Source organism: Pan paniscus, chromosome X (assembly GCF_029289425.2).
Source record: "Pan paniscus chromosome X, NHGRI_mPanPan1-v2.0_pri, whole genome shotgun sequence".
NCBI classification, from domain to species: Eukaryota; Metazoa; Chordata; class Mammalia; order Primates; family Hominidae; genus Pan; species Pan paniscus.
This window is the reverse complement of record NC_073272.2, coordinates 108879362-108899926: the sequence shown is the minus strand read 5'-3', so window position 1 is coordinate 108899926 and position 20565 is coordinate 108879362. Positions and strand designations below refer to the sequence as shown.

The following is a 20565-nucleotide window of genomic DNA, read 5'->3' as shown; positions in this document are numbered from 1 at the left end:
AAAGCAAGCTAGTTACTTCCTAGTTACAATGGGGGTACAGGTATTGGGTAAATACAGCTGTTCTAAATGGGAAAAATTGGCCAATACCAAGGGGTTACAGGGCCCATGCAAGTCCGAAATCCAGTGGGGCAGTCAAATTTTAAAGCTCCAAAATGATCTCCTTTGACTCCAGGTCTCACATCCAGGTCACGCTGATGCAAGAAGTGGGTTCACATGGTCTTGGGCAGCTCTGCCCCTGTGACTTTGCAGGGTACAGCCTCCCTTCTGGCTGCTTTCATGGGCTGGCATTGAGTGTCTGTGGCTTTTCCAGGTGCACAGTGCAAGCTGTCGGTGGATCTGGAGAATGGTGGCCCTCTTCTCACAGCTCCACTAGGCAGTGCCCCAGTAGGGATTCTGTGTGGGGGCTCTGACCCCACATTTCCCTTCCTCAGTGCCCTAGCAGAGGTTCTCCATGAGGGTCCTGCTCCTGCAGCAAACTTTTGCCTGGGCATCCAGGCATTCCCATACATCTTCTGAAATCTAGGCAGAGGTTCCCAAACCTCAGTTCCTGACTTCTGTGCACCTGCAGGCTCAACACCACATGGAAGCTGCCAAGGTTTGGGGCTTCCGCCCTCTGAAGCCACAGCCCAAGCTTTATGTTGGCCCCTTTCAGCCACGGTTGGAGCAGCTGGGACACAGGGAACCAAGTCCCTAGGCTGCACACAGCATGGGGACCCTGGGCCCAGCCCATGAAACCACTTTTTCCTCCTGGGCCTCCGGGCCTGTGATGGGAGGGGCTGCCATGAAGGTCTCTGATGTGGCCTGGGGACATGTTCCCCATGGTCTTGTGGATTAACATTAGGCTCCTTGCTACTCATGCAGACTTCTGCAGCCAGCTTGAATTTCTCCTAAAAAAATAGGTTTTGCTTTTCTACTGCATTGTCAGGCTGCAAATTTTCTAAACTGTTATGCTCTGTTTCCCTTTTAAAACAGAATGCTTTTAACAGCACCCAAGTCACCTTTTGAATGCTTTGCTGCTTAGAAATGTCTTCTGCCAGATACCCTAAATCATCTCTCTCAAGTTCAAAGTTCCACAAATCTCTAGGGCAGGGGCAAAATGCCACCAGTGTCTTTGCTAAAACATAACAAGAGTCACCTTTGCTCCAGTTCCCAACAAGTTACTCATCTCCATCTGAGGCACCTCAGCCTGGACCTTATTGTTCATCTCACTATGAGCATTTTTGTCAAAGCCATTCAACAAGTCTCTAGGAGAGTCCAAACTTTCCCACATTTTCCTGTCTTCTTCTGAGACCTCCAAACTGTTCCAACCTCTGGCTGTTACCTAGTTCCAAAATCACTTCCACATTTTCGAGTATCTTTTCAGCAATGCCCCACTCGTAGTACCAACATACTATATTAGTCCATTTTCATGCTGCTGATAAAGACATACCCAAGACTGGGAATAAAAAAGAGGTTTAATTGGACTCATAGTTTCACATGGCTGTGGAGGCCTCAGATTCATGATGGGAGGCAAAAGGCACTTCTTACATGGTAGCGGGAAGAGAAGATGAGGAAGCAGCAAAAGTGGAAATCTTTGATGAACTCATCAGATCTCATGAGACATATTCACTATCATGAGAATAGCATGGAAAAGACCAGCCCCCATGATTCAATTACATCCCCCTGGGTCCCTCCCACAACACATGGGGATTCTGGAAGATACCATTCAAGTTGAGATGTGGGTGGGATCCCAGCCAAACCATATCACTTTCCTTCCCAAGTTTTTCCCCCACCACCCTTCTCACAGTCCTTTTGTTCATATCTGTTATATGATACAGATATGGAAAAGGTTTGCCTGTCCTCTCCCCAGTTTGAGGTCCAGATTTTTCTTTACTTCCTGTTGCCATTAAGCACTCTTCTGCCTTAAGCCATCCTTTCTTTCATCCAATTTCTCTGCTTTGTGGATGTGGGAAAGTGCTCATTCCCAGATTATTTGGTGCTACTTAGCCCTACCTCCTAGTTTTCACCCTTCTAAATGGTGGCTCAGTCTAGAACTAGGTGGGAGGTCTTTACATACAATGGCTGTGTATGTGGAACTCAGTGCCACTGGAAAACCAAAAGACCAGTGGATCTATCAGGCATCACCTTTATTCTCTGAGCCAAAGATTCCTGACAGCCAAGGTAGGGTTCATAGATGAGTCCCATGGAGGAGCTTCTGGGGATCCCATGAATGCCATGGAATGATATGCAAATTGTGTATATGTGCATTTTTTACAGGGCTGATCTGCATACTCAATGACTTTTCGGGCTTCCTGCATACTGATCATAGTCTTGACCTTTTTCTGCTAGCCTAATCCTTTTGCAGGGGCCTTGAAAGGGAAAGACATTCTCTCATGCCAATTCCCTTTAAGATAGGTGTGATTAGCCTCCTTTTACAGAGGCTCAGGGAGGTTAAATGAGGTACTGGTTGTTATAGAGTGTCTGGCACATATAGTAGGTACTCAATAAATATTTCTCAGCCAACTATTAGGTGGCGGAGCTGATAATAAAATCCAAATCTCCTGATTCTTATTCTAGTACTTTTTCTGCTCACACTGTAAGCTAAGCCCAGTGAGTTAAGGGAGGAGCCTCTATATGACAATCCTCTCAAGGCCATGATGAATGAAAAGCAACCGTTAGACAACATGTGGGGAATCTTGCCCACTGTAGACTCTACTCAGAAGTACTGAAGAGTGCAGACTATCCAAGAGCACAGGGTGAAAAGAATTCCAAGTACAAAGGGGTGTCACACTGCAAAAGAGCCAGATACTTAAAAAGACTTTTAGCAAACAAAGTTCTGAAATGACTGTACTAGAATATAAATGTATGTATATACAGAATGAATAAATCCATCTGAACGAGAGACCTGGTCACATTTGAATACCATATGAAGTCTGCCAAGCAAGTGCAGAGATCGGCACTAGACAGCTTTCTTCTTTCTGGTTGCCTATTTTTAATTACAAAAATAATATATTAAGTGTAAAACGCAAATGACATATATTGGAAAAATACTCGCATTTACTCAACCCTCTTTCTTCATACTCCCCCTCAAAGTTAACTACTGCTAACAATTTGGCAACCCACCTTGTAATTAATTTCATGTGTATTTATATGCATTACAGATGACTTTTTTGTTTGTTAAATATACATGCTGTCACATAGTTCTGTAATTACTATATTTCACTTACTTTATGGATTAGAGTTGTTTCTATGTCAGCTACATACAGATCTATCTTATTCTTTTTAAGTGCTGCAGAATATTCCCTAGTGTGAATGTACCACACTCTAGCCAGTCCCTTATTGATATTTAGTGCATTTCCAATTATATACTATTATAAAAGCAAAGCTACAACAAGCATTCTTATCTTTGTCTCTTTGTGTATACATGCAAGCATTTCTCTGGAGGAGAGGTAGAAACCCTGGATCATAGGGTACACATAGTTTAAATTTTGATAGCTATTGCCAAATTGCCCATGCACAAGTTTGTCCCAGTTTCCATTCTTTCCAATAATGGGTAAGAGTGGGTTAGAACTTTTGGGGAAAATCAAAATCTCCAAATTCCTGGTAATTATATGTATATGGATCCATTCTGTATCTGAAATGTTAATAAATCTAGTAACACATAATTCTCTGCACACACAAGATAACATTATTTATCAAAGCATAAAATTTTAGAGCTACGAGGGATCTGAAAACTGACTCATGTTGTCAAAGGTTTACTTTGCCTGCATAGAAGAGAAAAAAGCTGAGTTCTGGATCATAATAGCTCATGCCATTAACAATCTCAGAAATTGGTGTTAAAAGCACAAAATAGTTAAATGAGTTGCTAAATAAATCCTGTTGTGTCATCTACAGGGCATGAAGTACTTACACCACAGAGAGTTTGTTCATGGGAGGCTAAAGTCTCGAAACTGTGTGGTAGATGGGCGTTTTGTACTAAAAGTGACAGATTATGGCTTTAACGACATCTTAGAAATGCTGAGACTCTCTGAAGAGGAATCTTCTATGGAAGGTAAGCAATGAATTGTACCCTTCTGATGCACACGAGGTAACTCCAAAGTTCAAATGAAAATATGCACTGAATTAAAGCCTCAGGCTGATTTCAACTCTCCACTTTTGTTGAAAATCCAGCCTCATTTCCAAGCCAAGGGACTTGAATGAAGTAGGCCTGCTGTAACCTCGGCCCAGCCAAGCTTTCTGAACAAAGCCAGTGTAATAATGTTCAGTTCCTGCTGTGGCAGGATTAGGATGTATTGTTTGGAGACCCCAGCAGTCCCTGGAAAAACTTGCTGAGCACTAGGCACACAGTAGGTGCTCAATAAATACTTGTCAAGTTGAATGGAGAGTAATTTGGAAGCTGGACCCCCACAACGTACATTTTAGAATGGGATGTCACTAGAGCATACCAGCACAGTCTCTGTCAGAGAGGAAGAAGCGAGGAGTGATCTCTCAGCAAATAAATGCTCTATGGTTTATGTGGGAAGGCTTCAGGCAGAACTGTGGCCTTCTAGCAAATAAGTAGCCATGGCTGTGTCAAAGTCAAATAAAAATATAGGGACAAATCTTTAAATGAAACATTTTATTTGGGAAAACAGAATTTCATTTTGTGGCATGCACATAGACCAGGGTGGTCCTTGGTGTGTCCAAAGAACACAGAAAAGTTGGGGGTTTTATTGGAAAGAGAAATGTTATATATGGTTTCTAAAGAAAACTCATTGGCACTACCAAAGTTTTGGGGAGCAGGAAAGCTCCGATTGGTAAGTGATGGCTGTAGGTAAAACTCGTCTTAGAGTCATGACAGTTTCTTTCATCAGCTACTAGGTAAAACTGATATTAAGATTATAGAAGGTCATTTCGGTATCTGGCTTGCAAGATTATCCCTGGGCAGGCACTTGTGCCCCAAGTGCTTTTCTTTTTCTCCCATGGTCTCTGGACTCCAATTTAATTGGATATAATAAGATAACTCCAGTTCATATCATCAATTTTCACACCAACAACGTCCATTTTGTGTTTTTGTCTTCTGTCTAGTGCACCAGTGGTAGCACTAAACAATGCCAGTAGGAGTTATAACAGATCAAAGAAATAGGAGAAATCTGAGATGGGGGTGGGTGGGTGAGAACCAGGGAAGAAGGAGCAGATAGATGAGGGAGAGAAAGAGGAAAAAGAAAGAGAACAAATATGATGAAATACGTATAGGAAATGTGGGCATTAAATGTTTTAACCAATATTGCAAGCATAAAGAAGAGAGATAGTGACACAAAAGACAGAAAAGCAAACAGCCCAAAAAAAGATAGACAGAGACAGAGAGATGCAAAACTACATCATATATCCATATTCTTAAAATTACCTTTGGCGTAAGTTTTAAAACTGCTGACTTTACTACATAAAAGAAAAGAAGAATGAAAGACACAGAGAGAGAGAGAGAGACATGCATAGACAGAGAGTCCAGTCATTGGTGGTATCTGGACTTTATAAGACTTTGCTCTTTATAAGACTTGTGGGTTATTAAATTTAGGGAGTCATCTAGTCCAATTCCCTCCTTTTACAGATGAGACAACTGAAGCTCATGATTTGCTCCAAACCTGCAGTGACTTAGCAGCAGTTCTAGGACTTCAAATTCAGGTTTTCTGAATTCTAGCCCCTATCCTGTAGAGAGGGCAAGTACTTAGCATTTTGTCAAAATCAATTCTCTATAAAACACAATACCTTGGGAGGCTGAGGCGGGCAGATCACGAGGTCAGGAGTTCGAGATCAACCTGGCCAGCATGGTGAAACCCCATCTCTACTAAAAATACAAAAATTAGCTGGGCGTGGTGGCGCGCTTCTATAATCCCAGCTACTTAGGAGGCTAAGGCAGGAGAATCGCTTCAGTCTGGGAGGCGGAGGTTGCAGTGAGCCGAGACTGCACCACTGCACTCCAGCCTGGGTGACAGAACGAGACTCTGTCTCAAAAAAAAAAAAAAAAAAAAAAAAAAAAACGCTTAGCTTCTCAGAGTTCCATTTAATTTCCAGATGGGCAACTTTGAAACTTAAGAAAATCTAGTCTTAGGGTGGGTAAAGGATAGCTGCAGGGCTCTCTTTTCTGGTTTTGTGCTTTTGGGTGGACTATGTCTGTCTGTCTCCTCTGTCTCTGTCTCTGTCTCTCCCTCTTATCATATTACTCCATTCTCCAAATTGCAGTGGCAGTATGGATGGTCAGTCCATTCTTCACACACTGCAGCCAGAAGGAGCTTTCTAAACTGCAAATCTGATCATGTTACAGCTGTGCCTAAATCTATCGAATGGCTTCCCATTGCTCTAAGGATAAAGATCAAATTCCTTTACATGGCTTACGAGCTGAGCCCTGCATGGCCTGGAACTTGCTGACCTCTCATGCTAACCACTACCCCCCTGCTTTATGCTCTGGCCATGCTGAACTGCTTCTAGTTGTTTATTTACATTACACCAGGCTGTCTCTTACTACTAAATCTCCACACAAGCTGTGTCTTCTGCCTGGGACACTCTTCTCTTCCCACTCTTTCATATACTCATCTGAGTCTGGCTAAATTCTACTTCTTCAGGGTTCAACTTAAGTACCACTGCCTCAAGAGGCTCTCCATGACCCCTATGCTGGGCTAGGTTGCCCTCTTTATGATCCTTCAGGGCCCTGAACTTTGTTGTGATACCATAGTTCATTAGCATTACTCATTCAATTAACCTTGTCTCCCCCCACCCAAACTACAAGCTCTGTGGGGGCAGGAAACAGGTTTGCCTTTCTCAGTGCCTTTCACAGTTCCTGACAGAATATTTGTTGAATCAACAAAAGAACAAAATAAAATGAAATAAAGGAACTTGTCTCCCTACCTTAGATATGAGGCTAAATGAATCTCATAATTGAAAGGCCATTGGATGTCATCTGACTCAACTTCCATTTTATAGATAGGGAAGCCAAGGTTCAGAAAGGTAGCTACTTGGTGACCAAGCTAAGATTTTGAACCCAGGTCTCTAGACTTCCAGTTCTGTGTTCTTTTATACTATACCACAGTAGCTCTCCAAAGTCAATTCTATCACCCTAGCAAAGCTCAGAGTTAATAGTGGCTCCAGCAGATAAAAAACAAACCAAAGTAATTTCTCTAGTTTTCCCGAGAGTTCAACTCTAATGGTAGTTAGTGGCTCTTACTTGGTTCTGGAGTGGAGATGAGGAAATGGGGGCGGGTTGTAAATGTATTCATTACTGTCCACTCTCGATTATATAAGTATAGTGCAGAAAAGCCTCATTATAGCCATTAACAACATACATGTAAGTGCTCTTTGGAAATACTATTTTGTAATGATTGTATTTAATCACCCAGCTTTTACCAGAGAGTTTTGCCCTCTTTTTCCATCTTGTGCTTTTAAATGTGCAGGGAGAAAGGATGCCAAAAAGAAGCAGCCACATGCCATTTTTCCTGCTCTCAAATATTCATCCTTGCACTCCTCTCCAAAACCATGGTGCCTAAAATCCCGCAACTATAAATGTATTCCTTTGACATTCAATCATTCAAGTATCATTCATTGTTTTCCGTTTGATTTGTAAATATAAATCTTCCTAGGCAGGGAGACATAGGGGCAAAATCACTATAGTGAGTGTGTTGGAGACTTTCATGGGTGTGAGTGAGTGGTGGATGGTGGGTGGAAGCTCAGAGGGGCCTGGTTGGGGGACAAAGCCTGGGGACACTTAAAGAGCAAAGAGAGAAGATGGGTACATGATTGGTGGTGAAACTGGAATTTCTTATTTCACCATTTTGATCAGGATTGGCTGAAAATAAGAATTTCCATGGTGGATTTCTCTTTCCTGGGTTTTGCTAACAAACCAAAATAATCTCTCACCTTTCACCCTTCTTCCTATTTCATAGGACTTTGTTTCTTGGACTCTCTTCCCAATACCCAAAATTTAACAAGATGAAAAGTTAGCCATTACTTTCTCCCTGATACCCTCACTCTTAGCAGACATTTGTCTCCAACCTCACTATCTGGATGTCACCTTGTTGTTTACTCCAACTCCCTCTCATTCTCAAGGCACAGGGAGCCTATCCTTAGCCCTGTCACTTCCTTCTCCATTGTAGCCTTCCAGTGTATCTGGTTGACTGTGTTGCTGCTACTACCCCCACCCCCATTTAGGCCCCTCTCACCTCACTACCTGCTCTTACTGCAATAACTTCCTAGCTGGTCTCCCTGATTCCAGCCTCTCTCCTTCAATCCAGCTTGTGCAGGTTGCCAGATTAATCTTCCCAAACAGGGCTTTCATCAAATCCCTCTCCAGCTCCAGCACCCCTACTGCCTTTTGTATTCACTCCAAATGCCTTCATTTGGCTCTCAGGGCCTCTCACCTTCTGCCCCCATTCTTCCAGACACCCGCCCTCCCCCACTTCATCAACCCCACTTCTCATTTCTCATTATTCCTTAACAGAGCCCTTCTCTTCAGTCAAGCTAATCTGCTTACCACCACCCGGCATCCCCCCACCCGCAATTTGCTCCTTTCTGCCTCTTGTTCTTTTGCACATGCTGTTCTTTCTAGGGAGAAAAAAGCCCTTACCTTCTCAGCTCCAGAAAGTTGCATCCTTGACCTTCCTAACAAGCACATTTAAAATTTAACTTTTCCAGGAAGTCTTCCTGGATTAATTTGATCAGCTCAGTTTTTTTTTTTAGTTTGAACCTGATGAAATTGCCGATATCTAACTGTTTTTGATTCACAGAAATGGTAACTTTATATAATTCAATCTAAAACACTCTTCTTCCAGCTTTTGAGTACTGTATTTCTATTGTTAAATTATATTTCTTTATACATTGCTTACAGTGCCCCCCACCCAAGAAAAATTTCTGACATTCTCACTGCCATAAACTCTGAATGCAGAAATAATGTTTTGTCCCTGACGGGGCCTGAAATGCAGCAGAGCACACAATGGGTGTTTAACTTTGACCTTTAATGGATTCATTTCCCTTTACTATGTAGTGGCCCTCATCATTCCCTCTCTTTTATTGCAGTTAGGGGTGCATATGTCTGTGTTTCCGACTGGTCTGTGAACTCCTCAAGTTTGATTCATCTCTAGCACCACCTCTGTGCCTAGCACAGGGCATGGTACATAGTAGACCATCAATAAATATTTGCAGAACTGAGTTGAAGGAATTGTTGCACCTTTTTGCACTGCAAGGAATAGGAAGGCTGGGGTAACTCTAATCCTTTTAGAGGAGACCTGGAGAAAGCAACTTGTGAATCTCTTAGCCCCAGCACAATCAAATTACCAGACACATATAGATCTCAGCAAACAGCAAATCCATGGCAACCAGTGTGGTAGCACACTTGCCTTTCCCTGGAAACCTGCCAACTGCTACTTGCAGGCTCAAGAAAGCAAGCACCAGAGAATTTCTATACTTTGAGCTTCTGTGCCCTTTCCCACATCGCTGCTGTGTCTGCCTGCGTGGTCCTGGGGTGGAGAGAGTAGTATGTTTTCTCTGTTCATAATTCCTTAGAAGAATAGATTCAGACCCTGGGGGATGGGGGGCACTAGCATGGCAGTCTGTCTAATAAAAATATAAGGCAGTCAATAAAACAGTACCCTCTGAGCCCTTGAGGGCATTGCAGATGTTGTCAGTTAATCCTCCCTGCATTCATTACACAATGCTTTCTTTTTAGAGCTGCTGTGGACGGCCCCTGAACTGTTGAGAGCTCCAAGAGGCAGCAGGTTAGGTTCTTTTGCAGGAGATGTCTATAGCTTTGCCATCATCATGCAAGAAGTGATGGTCCGGGGTACCCCATTCTGCATGATGGATCTGCCAGCTCAAGGTAAGCGGGAGGTGAGAAAAGGGCCCCAGGGGTCCACCATGACCGAGATCCTCAGACCAACTCAGGCTGTCATGATTTTCCAGAAGAGTGTTAGTGCTAACAGCCTGATAGTCTGCAAGCAGCTCAAGTTATGTACAGGTGGGACTTATAGCCAGACAGCTTTAGGCATCTGGAAGAAATTTCCCTACCCAAGAAGCTGGCCTTTTTTCAGACTGTGATGTAAAACAAGGGCCTACAGGACTGATGCCAATCCCTTTTGTTTTTCTTTTTAACTTCACAGTGCCCTCTACTCCTTTGAGACACTCCCTGCCAAGTATTTTAGTATCCCTCATGATGCTTCTGGATGTCAAGGCCTTACCACTGTTTCCCTGTGACATGCTCCAGGCTTCCATCCAAATCTCCCACCAAGACACTTGGCTATTAGGCAATATCCATCAATAATGACAAAATCAGTAGACAAAACTTTGAGGGGAAACAGGAGATCTGTATATTCTCAAAGTATGAACCCACAAGATACTTACAAATTGCAAATGGAAAAAACAGAGTTTACAAGTAGAGGATCCTGTAGACACCACCTTAAACAAGCGATCAAGATTACCAATAATAAGCTATTACCAGTAATACAGCACACCCATTGACATGATACACTAAGAAGGGCATAATGTCACCTCAGTGTTATTCTTGACAAAAAAAAATACATAACCTCAATCTAATAATGAGAAAACTTTAGACAAACCCCAGCTGACATTCTACAAAATAACTGGCTAGGACTAATCCAAAGCATCTAAGTCATGAAAGACAGGAAAAGAATGATGAACTATCGCAGACTGAAAGAGACAAAGACACAACAATTACATGCAATATGGGATCTTGAATTGGATTGTGGAACAGAAAAAGGACATTAAGGGAAAACTGATGAAATTCAAATAAGAACCCTAGTAATATTATTGTACAAATGTTAATTTCCTTTGTACTATTTTTCTGTAAGTTATTAACAATAGGGGAAGCTGAGTGAAGGTGTACAGGCAATTGTACTATTTTTACAACTTTTCTGGAAGTTTAATTTTTTTTCAAAATAAAAACTTTTAAAAATGAAAAAGAAAGAAAAACTAGAACCACTTAGCTAGGCTTTGTCCCACTCAGGGTTCCACATTATTCCTCTACTTAAAGCCTTCCAACTGTTCCTCATCACTTTTTAAGTGAAGGTGAGACTCCTCCCATGACATACAAGGCCCTTTACAATCTGGCCCCTAGCTACCTCTCTAGGCTTATCTTCTGTCACTCTCTATATCCCAGCTAAACCACATGATTGGCCGGGCCCTGAAAGTATCATGGTCTCTCCCATCTCTGTGCCTTTTCACATACTAGGAGGTGGAATTTTTCCACCTCCTCCCAATCTTGCCTCATCCAACTCATGTCACCTTCTCTGGGAAACCTTCTCTGACTTCTTTAGTGTGGGTCAGCTGCCTTTTCTATACTCACAAGTGCCTATCTCAGCTAGAGCACTTATATTGTTTGCCACTGTTTATTGCAATTGGACTGTGAGATCCTTAAGGGCATGAATCATGCTGTGCCTAAGCAGAGAGGTGGCCCATTCAACTTGATGGTGTTCTGAGAAAGGGACAAAGACTTCATCTGCCAGAGAATGGATGAGGCAGTCAAGTTTCAGGGAGTACATGCTCATGGAATCTGTTGTACTGAGAGCACGATGCTGTAATGGAGAAATCATTACTGGTACAGCCTGACCTGGGTTAAAGGAACAGAATGTGTGATGTCACAAGGAGCTGAGAAGTCAGAGGCAACAACTGGAATTCTTTTATGGAGGCAAGGGGCTCATATTAGGGATAAAGCAGCACTGTTGGAGTGTTATAGCCAATTCAGGGGTGGGAAGGTCACACTGGTGGGGCAAGCAAAGCTTGGTTCCTGATGTGGCAGTTAGAATTGGAGGTGGTGGGGAGGGGACTAAAGATGAGAAATGAGCCTGAAGAGATAGGGACAAGAGCCTGGATTTTACTCTGTGGGTGATGGGGAGTCATAAAAGGCTTTTGAGCAAGAAAGTCACACGGCCAGATCTGTGTTTTAGGAAAGGTTTGGAGAAGGGTAGGCTGGAAGCAGAGAGATCAGTTTGAGGCCCAGTGTGGGTTGCTGGGGATATTGAGAGATAATGATTTTTTTTTTCCTGCTGCCAGGGAGTTTTCTTTTTGTAAAAAGGTCAGTCTGACTGCTCTAGACCTTTTGTCACTAATGGCTGTTGGGTCTGAATAGGGAGTCTAAGAATTCCCAGTTGAAGTCTGAGACATTTGGAAGCAGAACAGTGTAACAGATTGAGATTGTCTGGGTTCAAATTTGAACTCTGTCACTTACTAGCCATGTGACCTCGGGTAAGTTACTTACTCTCTTCATGTCTCAGTTTCCCTAGCTATAAAATTAAAATAAGAGTGCCTACCTCACTTGTTTGTATGTGAGAATCCAGTGAAGTAATGCATGCAAAGCGTTCAGCACATTACTGGTATATAGTAAATATTCCACTGGAAGTGGAGTTCATGGACCGTCAACCAGGAGGATCTTGATGAGGCCTTGAACTGTTTACTGCAGTTCTTAATTCCCTTTGCCTAGACACCAGGTAGAGACCTGGACCTGGGCTGGGCCTGGGCTTGTAAGAAGAGTTAAGTGGGTCTATTGTGGGGATTGGAAGGCTTAGATGATTGGGGATGGGTGAGGGGAGCCAGGTCCCTGAAGTTAGAGCATTAGAATTGCCATCAGATAGGCAGTATCTAAAACCTAGCAGAAGCAGAATAAAGTGCCTAAATGATACCAAGAGTCCAACTGATTAATTTCTCACTCCTCCCCCATTGCCTAATGCAGCTTTTGCTCAAATATAGTCTATATTCAGGCCACCTAAGGAGAGAGCAAAGGAGATGGCCCTTCTGTGTTATCTCCTAACCTACCCCCTTCTTGGCTAAAAGTCAGTTATCTTTGCCAAATCTTGGTCATTTTTTCCATGATTTGTAAATGGTTCTCTTCTCGCATCTGGACAGAAATCATAAACAGACTTAAGAAGCCTCCTCCTGTGTACAGACCAGTAGTTCCTCCTGAGCATGCCCCTCCAGAATGTCTCCAGCTGATGAAGCAGTGCTGGGCTGAGGCTGCAGAACAACGACCAACTTTTGATGAAATATTTAACCAGGTAAGGACTCTGAATCTTATCATTGCCCAGGAGCCTTCCTGAAGTCAGCCTACACAAGGCTAACTCCTTGGGTCCTTGCCATATTGTGGAAGGAACCTCTTGCAAGGGGTAAGGGCACTCCTCTCGGAGGAACAGCCTGGGAGTGGCTACTTTGAGGCTCTTGGTGCTGGAGTGTCATCAGCACATCCTTCAAGAACCCAAAGATTGGTTCTAGTGTTCTTCTGTGTCTGAACCTCTGTTCCAGACCATCCACAATCTGACCTGATCAACCTTTCAGAGATGGAATTGAACCATCAGGCATTTGTAAGGCAATGGCATTGAAACTATTAGATGATGGGTATCATGGAATAGATGGGGCTCCTCACAGAGCCATGTTTACTTTGGGGATACCAGAGAACTCTCATGAGTGTACCAATTAGGTAATTTCAGGTTGTTTTTGGAAGGTCAGGAAAAATATGGAGTGTTTGAAAGGGTGTTCAAGATGGAAGAAAGAGAAAGTGCAAATGTGGCGTGCAAAAGCAGGAGATTCCTTAAGTTTCCAGGCAATGGGGTACATGAAAAGTGATAACCTTCCTCCTTAAGATATTGAATTTCTAAAGGGGGTGATTCTCTCCCTAGAGGTGGGGATTGAAAGGGGAGTGAAGGAAAGGACAGAGTGAGCCCTGCTGTGGAAGCTAAGGCGCAATTCCAATGTTGGAGCATGCAGTTTAGGCTTTGTTGAAATTACAGGACACCAAAACTGAGGGTGCTCACCATGAGTGCTGTGTCAGCTCTGGCAGAGAGGCTTTTGTGCCTGGCTGGAGTACAGCAATGAGATGCTTTATGAGTGGCAGGTATCTGAGGCGGAAAGAAAGAAAGAGTTGGATTGAAAGCCTGAGGGGCCCTGCTTATGAAGTCATCCGTGTCCCCAGCTAACAATGCCTCCATTAGCCCGGCTGAGTTTCTTGAGGACACTCAAACAGGTGTTCAATAGTATGGAAGAGGCGAAGGACCATGAAGGTCAAATTTCTAAAACCTTACCATGAGGCAGGAGAAAGAGCATTTGCCCCTGTGTTGATGCTAGAGATGTTATTTCAGAAGGCAGCAGAGAAGCCAGTGATAGATAGGGGGAGTGTACATCATGAGACTTTCAAACAAGACATTGCTATAGCTGCCCTCACTAAAATGCTTCAGTGGAAGTTTAGGCTGTCTGATGACAAGGCTAACCACCTAACTTCCTGCAGTTAATAAAACTTAAGTGGGAGGAGGAGGAGGGGAGGGAGGTTCCCTGGGTTAGGCAATAGGGGGAGCCCAAAGCATCTAAACTGGCTACGAGGTTATCCCCAGGACTTTGATGGACCTGCAGATGTGAACCAGGCTCAGAAGGGAAACTCCTAGTGTTGGCCTTGGGGCATTGGGTGCTAGGTGGAGCATGTGTGGCCCAGCTATATATAAGAGGTTCACTGGGACAGAGCCCTAGATGTCTGTTTAGCAAAACCACCTCCGATTTTTTGTTGTTGTGAACACAGTCATGTGCATGTTGACTATAGCAGTACAGAGGGGCTACCCCTCATGATTCTAATACTATGCCTAGCTCCCTGTTACTGTAGATAGACAAGGTCCCAAAAAGGCGTATTGAAAATTTGTGACATGCAGACATCTCTAAGGCATCAGGGCATAGAATGGGGGCAAAATCAGTTGAATTTTACATCACTCTGACTGACCAAAGGACAGGTGCTAGAGGACACCACTATTCTTGGACTCCACGGTAAGAAATAGGGGTTGATTTTATCACGTGGATCTTGAGCCCTCTGTAAGAGGTCAAGGAACCTCTCATTGTTCAAAAACTGGCAACATAGTGGCATTTGAGGATAAGAATGATTTAGTAAACTGATGATCCAGAAGAGTAAAATGGTACTTTGGGCCCTCTCTCCCCTTACATCACACAAAATTGGCCTGGGCTCAAGACCAAATCCTGTTGTCTTAGAAGTGGCTACTATTCACGTGATAGCATCTCAGAACTGAAGGAGCCGGCTCAGAGCACCTTTGCTCAGGCTTGAAAGAACCAGAAGGGTAGGGGAAGAACTGGTAGGGTCGGGGGCGGGGGAAGAGGTGCAGTGGTAGTGCCCTGTAAATGGGTCAGGGTGACAGTGAGGATGGGTGGTGACTTTTCCTATTTATATCTGGGTTCACCTTTCCTGCCCTGGCATTTTAGTGGAATGGGTTTGTGATAAGGGGACCTGCTCCATCATCTCTGAGTTTGATGAGTAAGCATTTTCTGGTTCCCTTTTCTATTTTACTTCCAGTTTAAAACTTTTAATAAAGGGAAGAAGACCAATATTATTGATTCTATGCTTCGGATGTTGGAGCAATATTCTAGCAACTTGGAAGATTTGATTCGGGAGCGGACTGAAGAGCTGGAAATTGAAAAACAGAAAACGGAAAAGCTTCTAACACAGATGCTACCACCGTATGTGAGAACACCTGAGGAGTGTGAATCCTTATAACAGTGTGTTCTGTTAAAAAAAAAAAGAGAGAAAGAAAAAATTACCCATCAACTAACTGCTGCCTCCCCTTGTCCTGCACCTTCTCTTCTCCTAGTGGGCTTTAGTCACACCTTTAAATCAAAGTAAAATTGGAAACCAAGGGAGCAGAGCACACATCCTAATTTTCCACTACCTGTAGATCATGCTGGTCATTTAAGTTTTTGTGCCTTGTTTTTTCTGTGTGTCACTTCGTGACTTTGCTAGGAGGTTGACCGATTAAAAGAAAGCAGTTCTTTGAGCTCCTAGAGGAAAGTAGCAAGGTCGTTTTTCCAGGTCTTTCCTCTCTTAGCTGAAAACCTTATCTGTTGCTACAGTTTCCAAGTTTTCCAGGGCACCTTACTTATTATGTTGTAACATGATCTTCTAGGAGATAATTAAGGAAACTAGCCTCATGAAAGGGCAATCGCCTGGGAGCATTCCCCAGGGGTCTGAGTTAGAAGTATAGAGAGATGAAAAACCTCCACATGAAGGCACAGACCAGGTCTGTCCAGTGCTGTATTCCAGCACCTGGCACAGTTCCTGACCGATTGTAAGCACTTAACACTTATTTGTAGAATAAATGAACGAATTAATGTTTTCACCCATGTAACACTTTCTTCCTCATCATTTATTAGCAGTGATTTTTAGAGGTTTATTTGGTGTATTTTTAGCAGGTGTATGTGGCATGAAGGGGGACCAGTGTCATCTTAGGAATAGCTGTGTCTGCTTTTCAGATCTGTTGCTGAATCTCTCAAAAAGGGCTGCACAGTTGAACCTGAGGGCTTTGACTTGGTCACCTTGTACTTCAGCGACATTGTGGGCTTCACAACCATTTCAGCCATGAGTGAGCCCATTGAGGTTGTGGATCTTCTGAATGACCTGTACACACTCTTTGATGCAATAATTGGCAGTCATGATGTCTACAAGGTAGGTTAATTAGCAGGAAAATATATTCCATAGTGAAATTTTTATATAAGGCCCATCCATATATATTCCAAAATTGAAGAATAAAATTTATGGAATATTGTTATTTAGGAATAACAAATTAAATAGTACACCCCTTCCATTGGTATATCACTGGAAATGAGAGCCAGGTAGAATGCATGTAATTTCCCAATTTACAAAATAGCAACTTTCGAACCCAGCAAAAGATTGCCAGTCAGATTTCTTTTGAACTTTTTTTCTAGAATTGGGACTAAGAAGATGTTGGGACCAAGAGAGTTATTGCACATCAGTGGCTGAGTACTAATAGTGTAGGCAGTACTGTACTAGGCACTGAAGGGGATAAAGAGGAAGTATTGGTGTTTTGCCCATAGGTGGTGACTGCTACAGAGTTCATCTTGGTAAGGTTTGTGTAGATCTAATACATGCTATAAAAATTTGGTCTCCTCCTTCAGGTACTGTTTTATATGGAGAGAACTTGACATTATAGCAGGGAAATATTAGACTTGAGGCTCTTTGGGATTGCTACAGGGTAACCGAAAAGCTGCCTATTGGTCTGAGGTCTGGGGAAGTGATTAATTGTGGGGTGGCAAGCCCCTGTTCCCACCTTCTCTCACTCCTCCAGACTTTGAATTTTCACTCTTTCTATTAGAGTTTGCAAAATGACTGCATTGACTAATTTTGATGCCATGCCTCCTTACCTTTTTTTACGTATGTTGTCTTGTCTCTAGGCAAAAATGACTAAAAATCTCATAGCTGTGCAGGGACATTTCTACGTTGTCTGCATCATGGATACTTGTCTTATTGATGGAGAAAGATGCCCCAGGCATCCTAAACTTTAGACAGCTTCTCTGTCCCAGGACCAAAGTAGAGCTGGAGAATGAGTAGCTCCATTCATTGGATTCTTCACAGTAGTCTGAAATGTTCTAGCTCTCAAATCACACACAAGAAAGTGTGTTTATCTCAGATTAGACAGGGCCTTTTCAGGTCAGATAGAGAGCCTCAGGGCTAGGCCAAGCCACCTAAATAGGGCTCAGAAATAAACATCATACCTGTCAATCAGCAGGAGCTGCAAGCTAATCAAGAAGCACACATGGAAACCACGATGCAGGAAAAATCCATGGAATCAGAGTACCTGTCTTAACTTGTTGAACTCAAGCAGCCTGAAGAGAAAAACAAATCACTGAAAGCTAATTCAGTTGAAACTAAAATCAAAGATGATTCAGCGTGGGCTGTAACACAGCTACTGGTTTAATCAATCCAGCTGATTCTGTTCAGACAATTGTTGGGGGTCTTAGCAATAGGCCATTAGATATTTTGGTACTTAATGGTTGCAGTAGGGAGTTAATGGGCTGTTCTCAGAACAGAGCAGGGCTATATAAATCCAAAAATGAAATTTATTTTTTTCAGCCCTATTTATTAAAAACAGCACAGTGCAAAGGAAATAAAAATTGAACCAGCAGCAAATGACCGAACTCATTTGTGTTTTTATTTTCTTTACCTGTAAAATTTGAATCACCTCCCCTGGTACTTGATAATCTGAAATGGAAGTGAGAAGGCTACTGTAGAATTATGAAGTTAGTGATTCAGTTTCAGTTGTCCTGCCACTATATGCATCCCAATCGCACCCTTTTCTAAACCTCCTTTTCCCTCAGCATCCTTGTGTTGACTGACACAACCCACAATTTTCCACAGCAGTCTGTACACCAAGACCATGCATGCCCATACTCCCTGCTCTTCTAATCTCCTCATCCATATCCTTGGGGCCTCCTGGGTGACTGACTCATCAAAGCTAAAGGGTCAACAACTAATCTCTGATAATGGCCAGCCACTGACTTCCCCTTGCATGTAGCATTTACATTGTAATCCTTTCTTCCTGTGTGCAGGCTGGCATGCCTATCTGAGGGCAGGTATCCTTTCCTCAAATTGCACAAGGTAAGGGAGACCTTGGATGGAAACATGTTGAGGCAGAAAGTCCTATAGATTGAAAGGATTATTGTTATTGGCTATAGTAATTCATGATGAGGAGCCTATTGCTGATTGCTAAACTTCTTTCTCTGGAGCTGAATCATACCCACAGTTCCAGGGCTGGTTTCAAGACGTACCTATTTGATAATGATGATGATGATAATGTTGATGATGATGATGGTGATAGTTTGAACTAATTATATAGTATCATCCAATAGGCAGGTTTTAAATGCTTTGACATGTATTAAATTATTTATTCCTTAGAAAACCCTACGAAGTTTTTACTATCATTATCACTATCTTACAGATAAGGATACTGAAGTACAGAGAGATTAAGTGATTTGCCCATGGCCACACAGTTTGTAAGTGTTGAATCTTAAATGCTAATCAAGATGGTATAACTTCAGAGTTTCATGTTCTTAACTGTTGTATTCTGTGAGTACAGTTCTCTGGGAACACATGGGTTTTAACTGGATTCAAACTTGTAGTAACACAGTCTGACTGGCGCATTTCATAAAAAGTCCCTTCAGCTTAGTTATTTTTTGGATTTACCCAAAAAGTTTCAACTTACTGGTTATCTAAAAGAGTGAGCACACTTCTGTGGGGAAGGTGAGGAACATAGATTTGGCTTTATTTCCAAGTGTCCAGCCCTAACCGTCCCCTGCAAAGCAGTTGAGGGCCAGTACTGCTGCTCCTCAGGGAGGTAGCAGTAGGAGAGGAGGAGGTAACTGGTGGAAAGAGACTCAGTTCTCATACCAATAGGCCTGCAAAACTAACTTCATCGTATTAGCAAGGCAAAGGAGAGGGAATGTTCTTCCTTTCCCCTTCCCTATATTTTCCTTAAGGCTACCCTAGCTTATTTACCCCAAATAATCTATAGAAACATTTGCTGGGAAGCATCATAGGCACTTTCTCCTAAGATGCTCCCCCATGGACACCCTAGGGACAGTCCCAGAAATCTCCCTTTTCTCTTCTCCCCAAATGTCTCAGAGCCTGGTATTTTTCTAAGGTCAATCAGGAGCCTGTGATGTAGCTACACTTATTTCAGAATCTCTTGGTGTGGGGCCTAGACTTCAGTATTTTTAATAAAGCTCCTTAAGCAATTCTAACATGCAGCCAGACTTGTGGATCATTGACAGTCCCTCTCTGCCTTTCTCACTTTACAACAAGACCACCTGGCCTCCATTATACCCTTACAGCTCTGTGCTAAAAAGAAGCACAAATAAGTTGTTTGCTAATTCTATTTTTCCTAATTCCCAGGTGGAGACCATTGGAGATGCCTACATGGTGGCTTCAGGCCTCCCAAAGAGGAATGGCAGTAGGCATGCAGCTGAGATTGCAAACATGTCCTTAGATATCCTGAGCTCTGTGGGCACTTTCAAGATGCGGCACATGCCAGAAGTGCCGGTTCGAATTCGAATTGGCCTTCACTCAGGTAATAACCAGTTAAAGTAAGAGGAAACATTCTCATGCGCCTCTAGGAAGACTAAAAAAGAAAGGGAAAAAGATAGCTCTCCCCTGATTCCTGGCCACCGGATTATCCAGGTGTCCGGGCTGCATAATTCCTTTATGCCTACCCAAGTTTACTCTCCTCCCAGTACCTGCACTAACACAGTGGGCAGCAGCTCCTTGTTCCAGGTACTAAACTCTTTTAATCTACCATTTTGGTTAGAGGCAATATTTCCATGTTTGACTATGCTACAAGATCAACAGGTATATGTTGTAGTTAGGATAATTCATTTAATTAATTAAAATCCCTACTTCTGAACTATTTTCCTCCCACATTCATTACCTACTAGCTCCTCTTGCTTCTGTATCCACTCCCCACCTTTTTCTCTCTGCTCTGCTCTTCTAGGCTCCTTTCCTTCCCCCATCCTTTTCACCCCTTTCCTACCAAACTTCTTTAAAAAAATGAATGACATCCACTGTGCCATTTCTTCACTGTCCACTCCCTCCTTAGCCCCTTTGCAATCTGACTTCAGTTCTCACCACTTTCCCCGGTCCTTGTCTGCCTTTACCTCTGCAGCATCAGGAATTCATGACAAGCCTCCCTAAAATGCTCCTCAATTGGCTTTTATGACATGCTCCTCACTCTGTGAATGCTGCTTTTCACTTTATTTACTGGTTCTCTTGACTCTTCCTGT

The 20565-nt window shown here is 42.9% G+C and overlaps 1 protein-coding gene across 1 annotated transcript in view; it reads left to right on the top strand.

Moving 5' to 3' along the window:
* The window catches only part of GUCY2F (guanylate cyclase 2F, retinal), a 109070-nt gene that overhangs the window by 73692 nt on the left and 14813 nt on the right, over positions 1–20565 (top strand). The window contains exons 10-15 of the mRNA XM_003822021.5: positions 3874–4030; positions 9671–9820; positions 12859–13007; positions 15293–15456; positions 16246–16438; positions 19682–19856. Coding sequence (XP_003822069.3) covers positions 3874–4030; positions 9671–9820; positions 12859–13007; positions 15293–15456; positions 16246–16438; positions 19682–19856 — 988 coding nt within the window. The remainder of the gene's footprint in view (positions 1–3873; positions 4031–9670; positions 9821–12858; positions 13008–15292; positions 15457–16245; positions 16439–19681; positions 19857–20565) is intronic.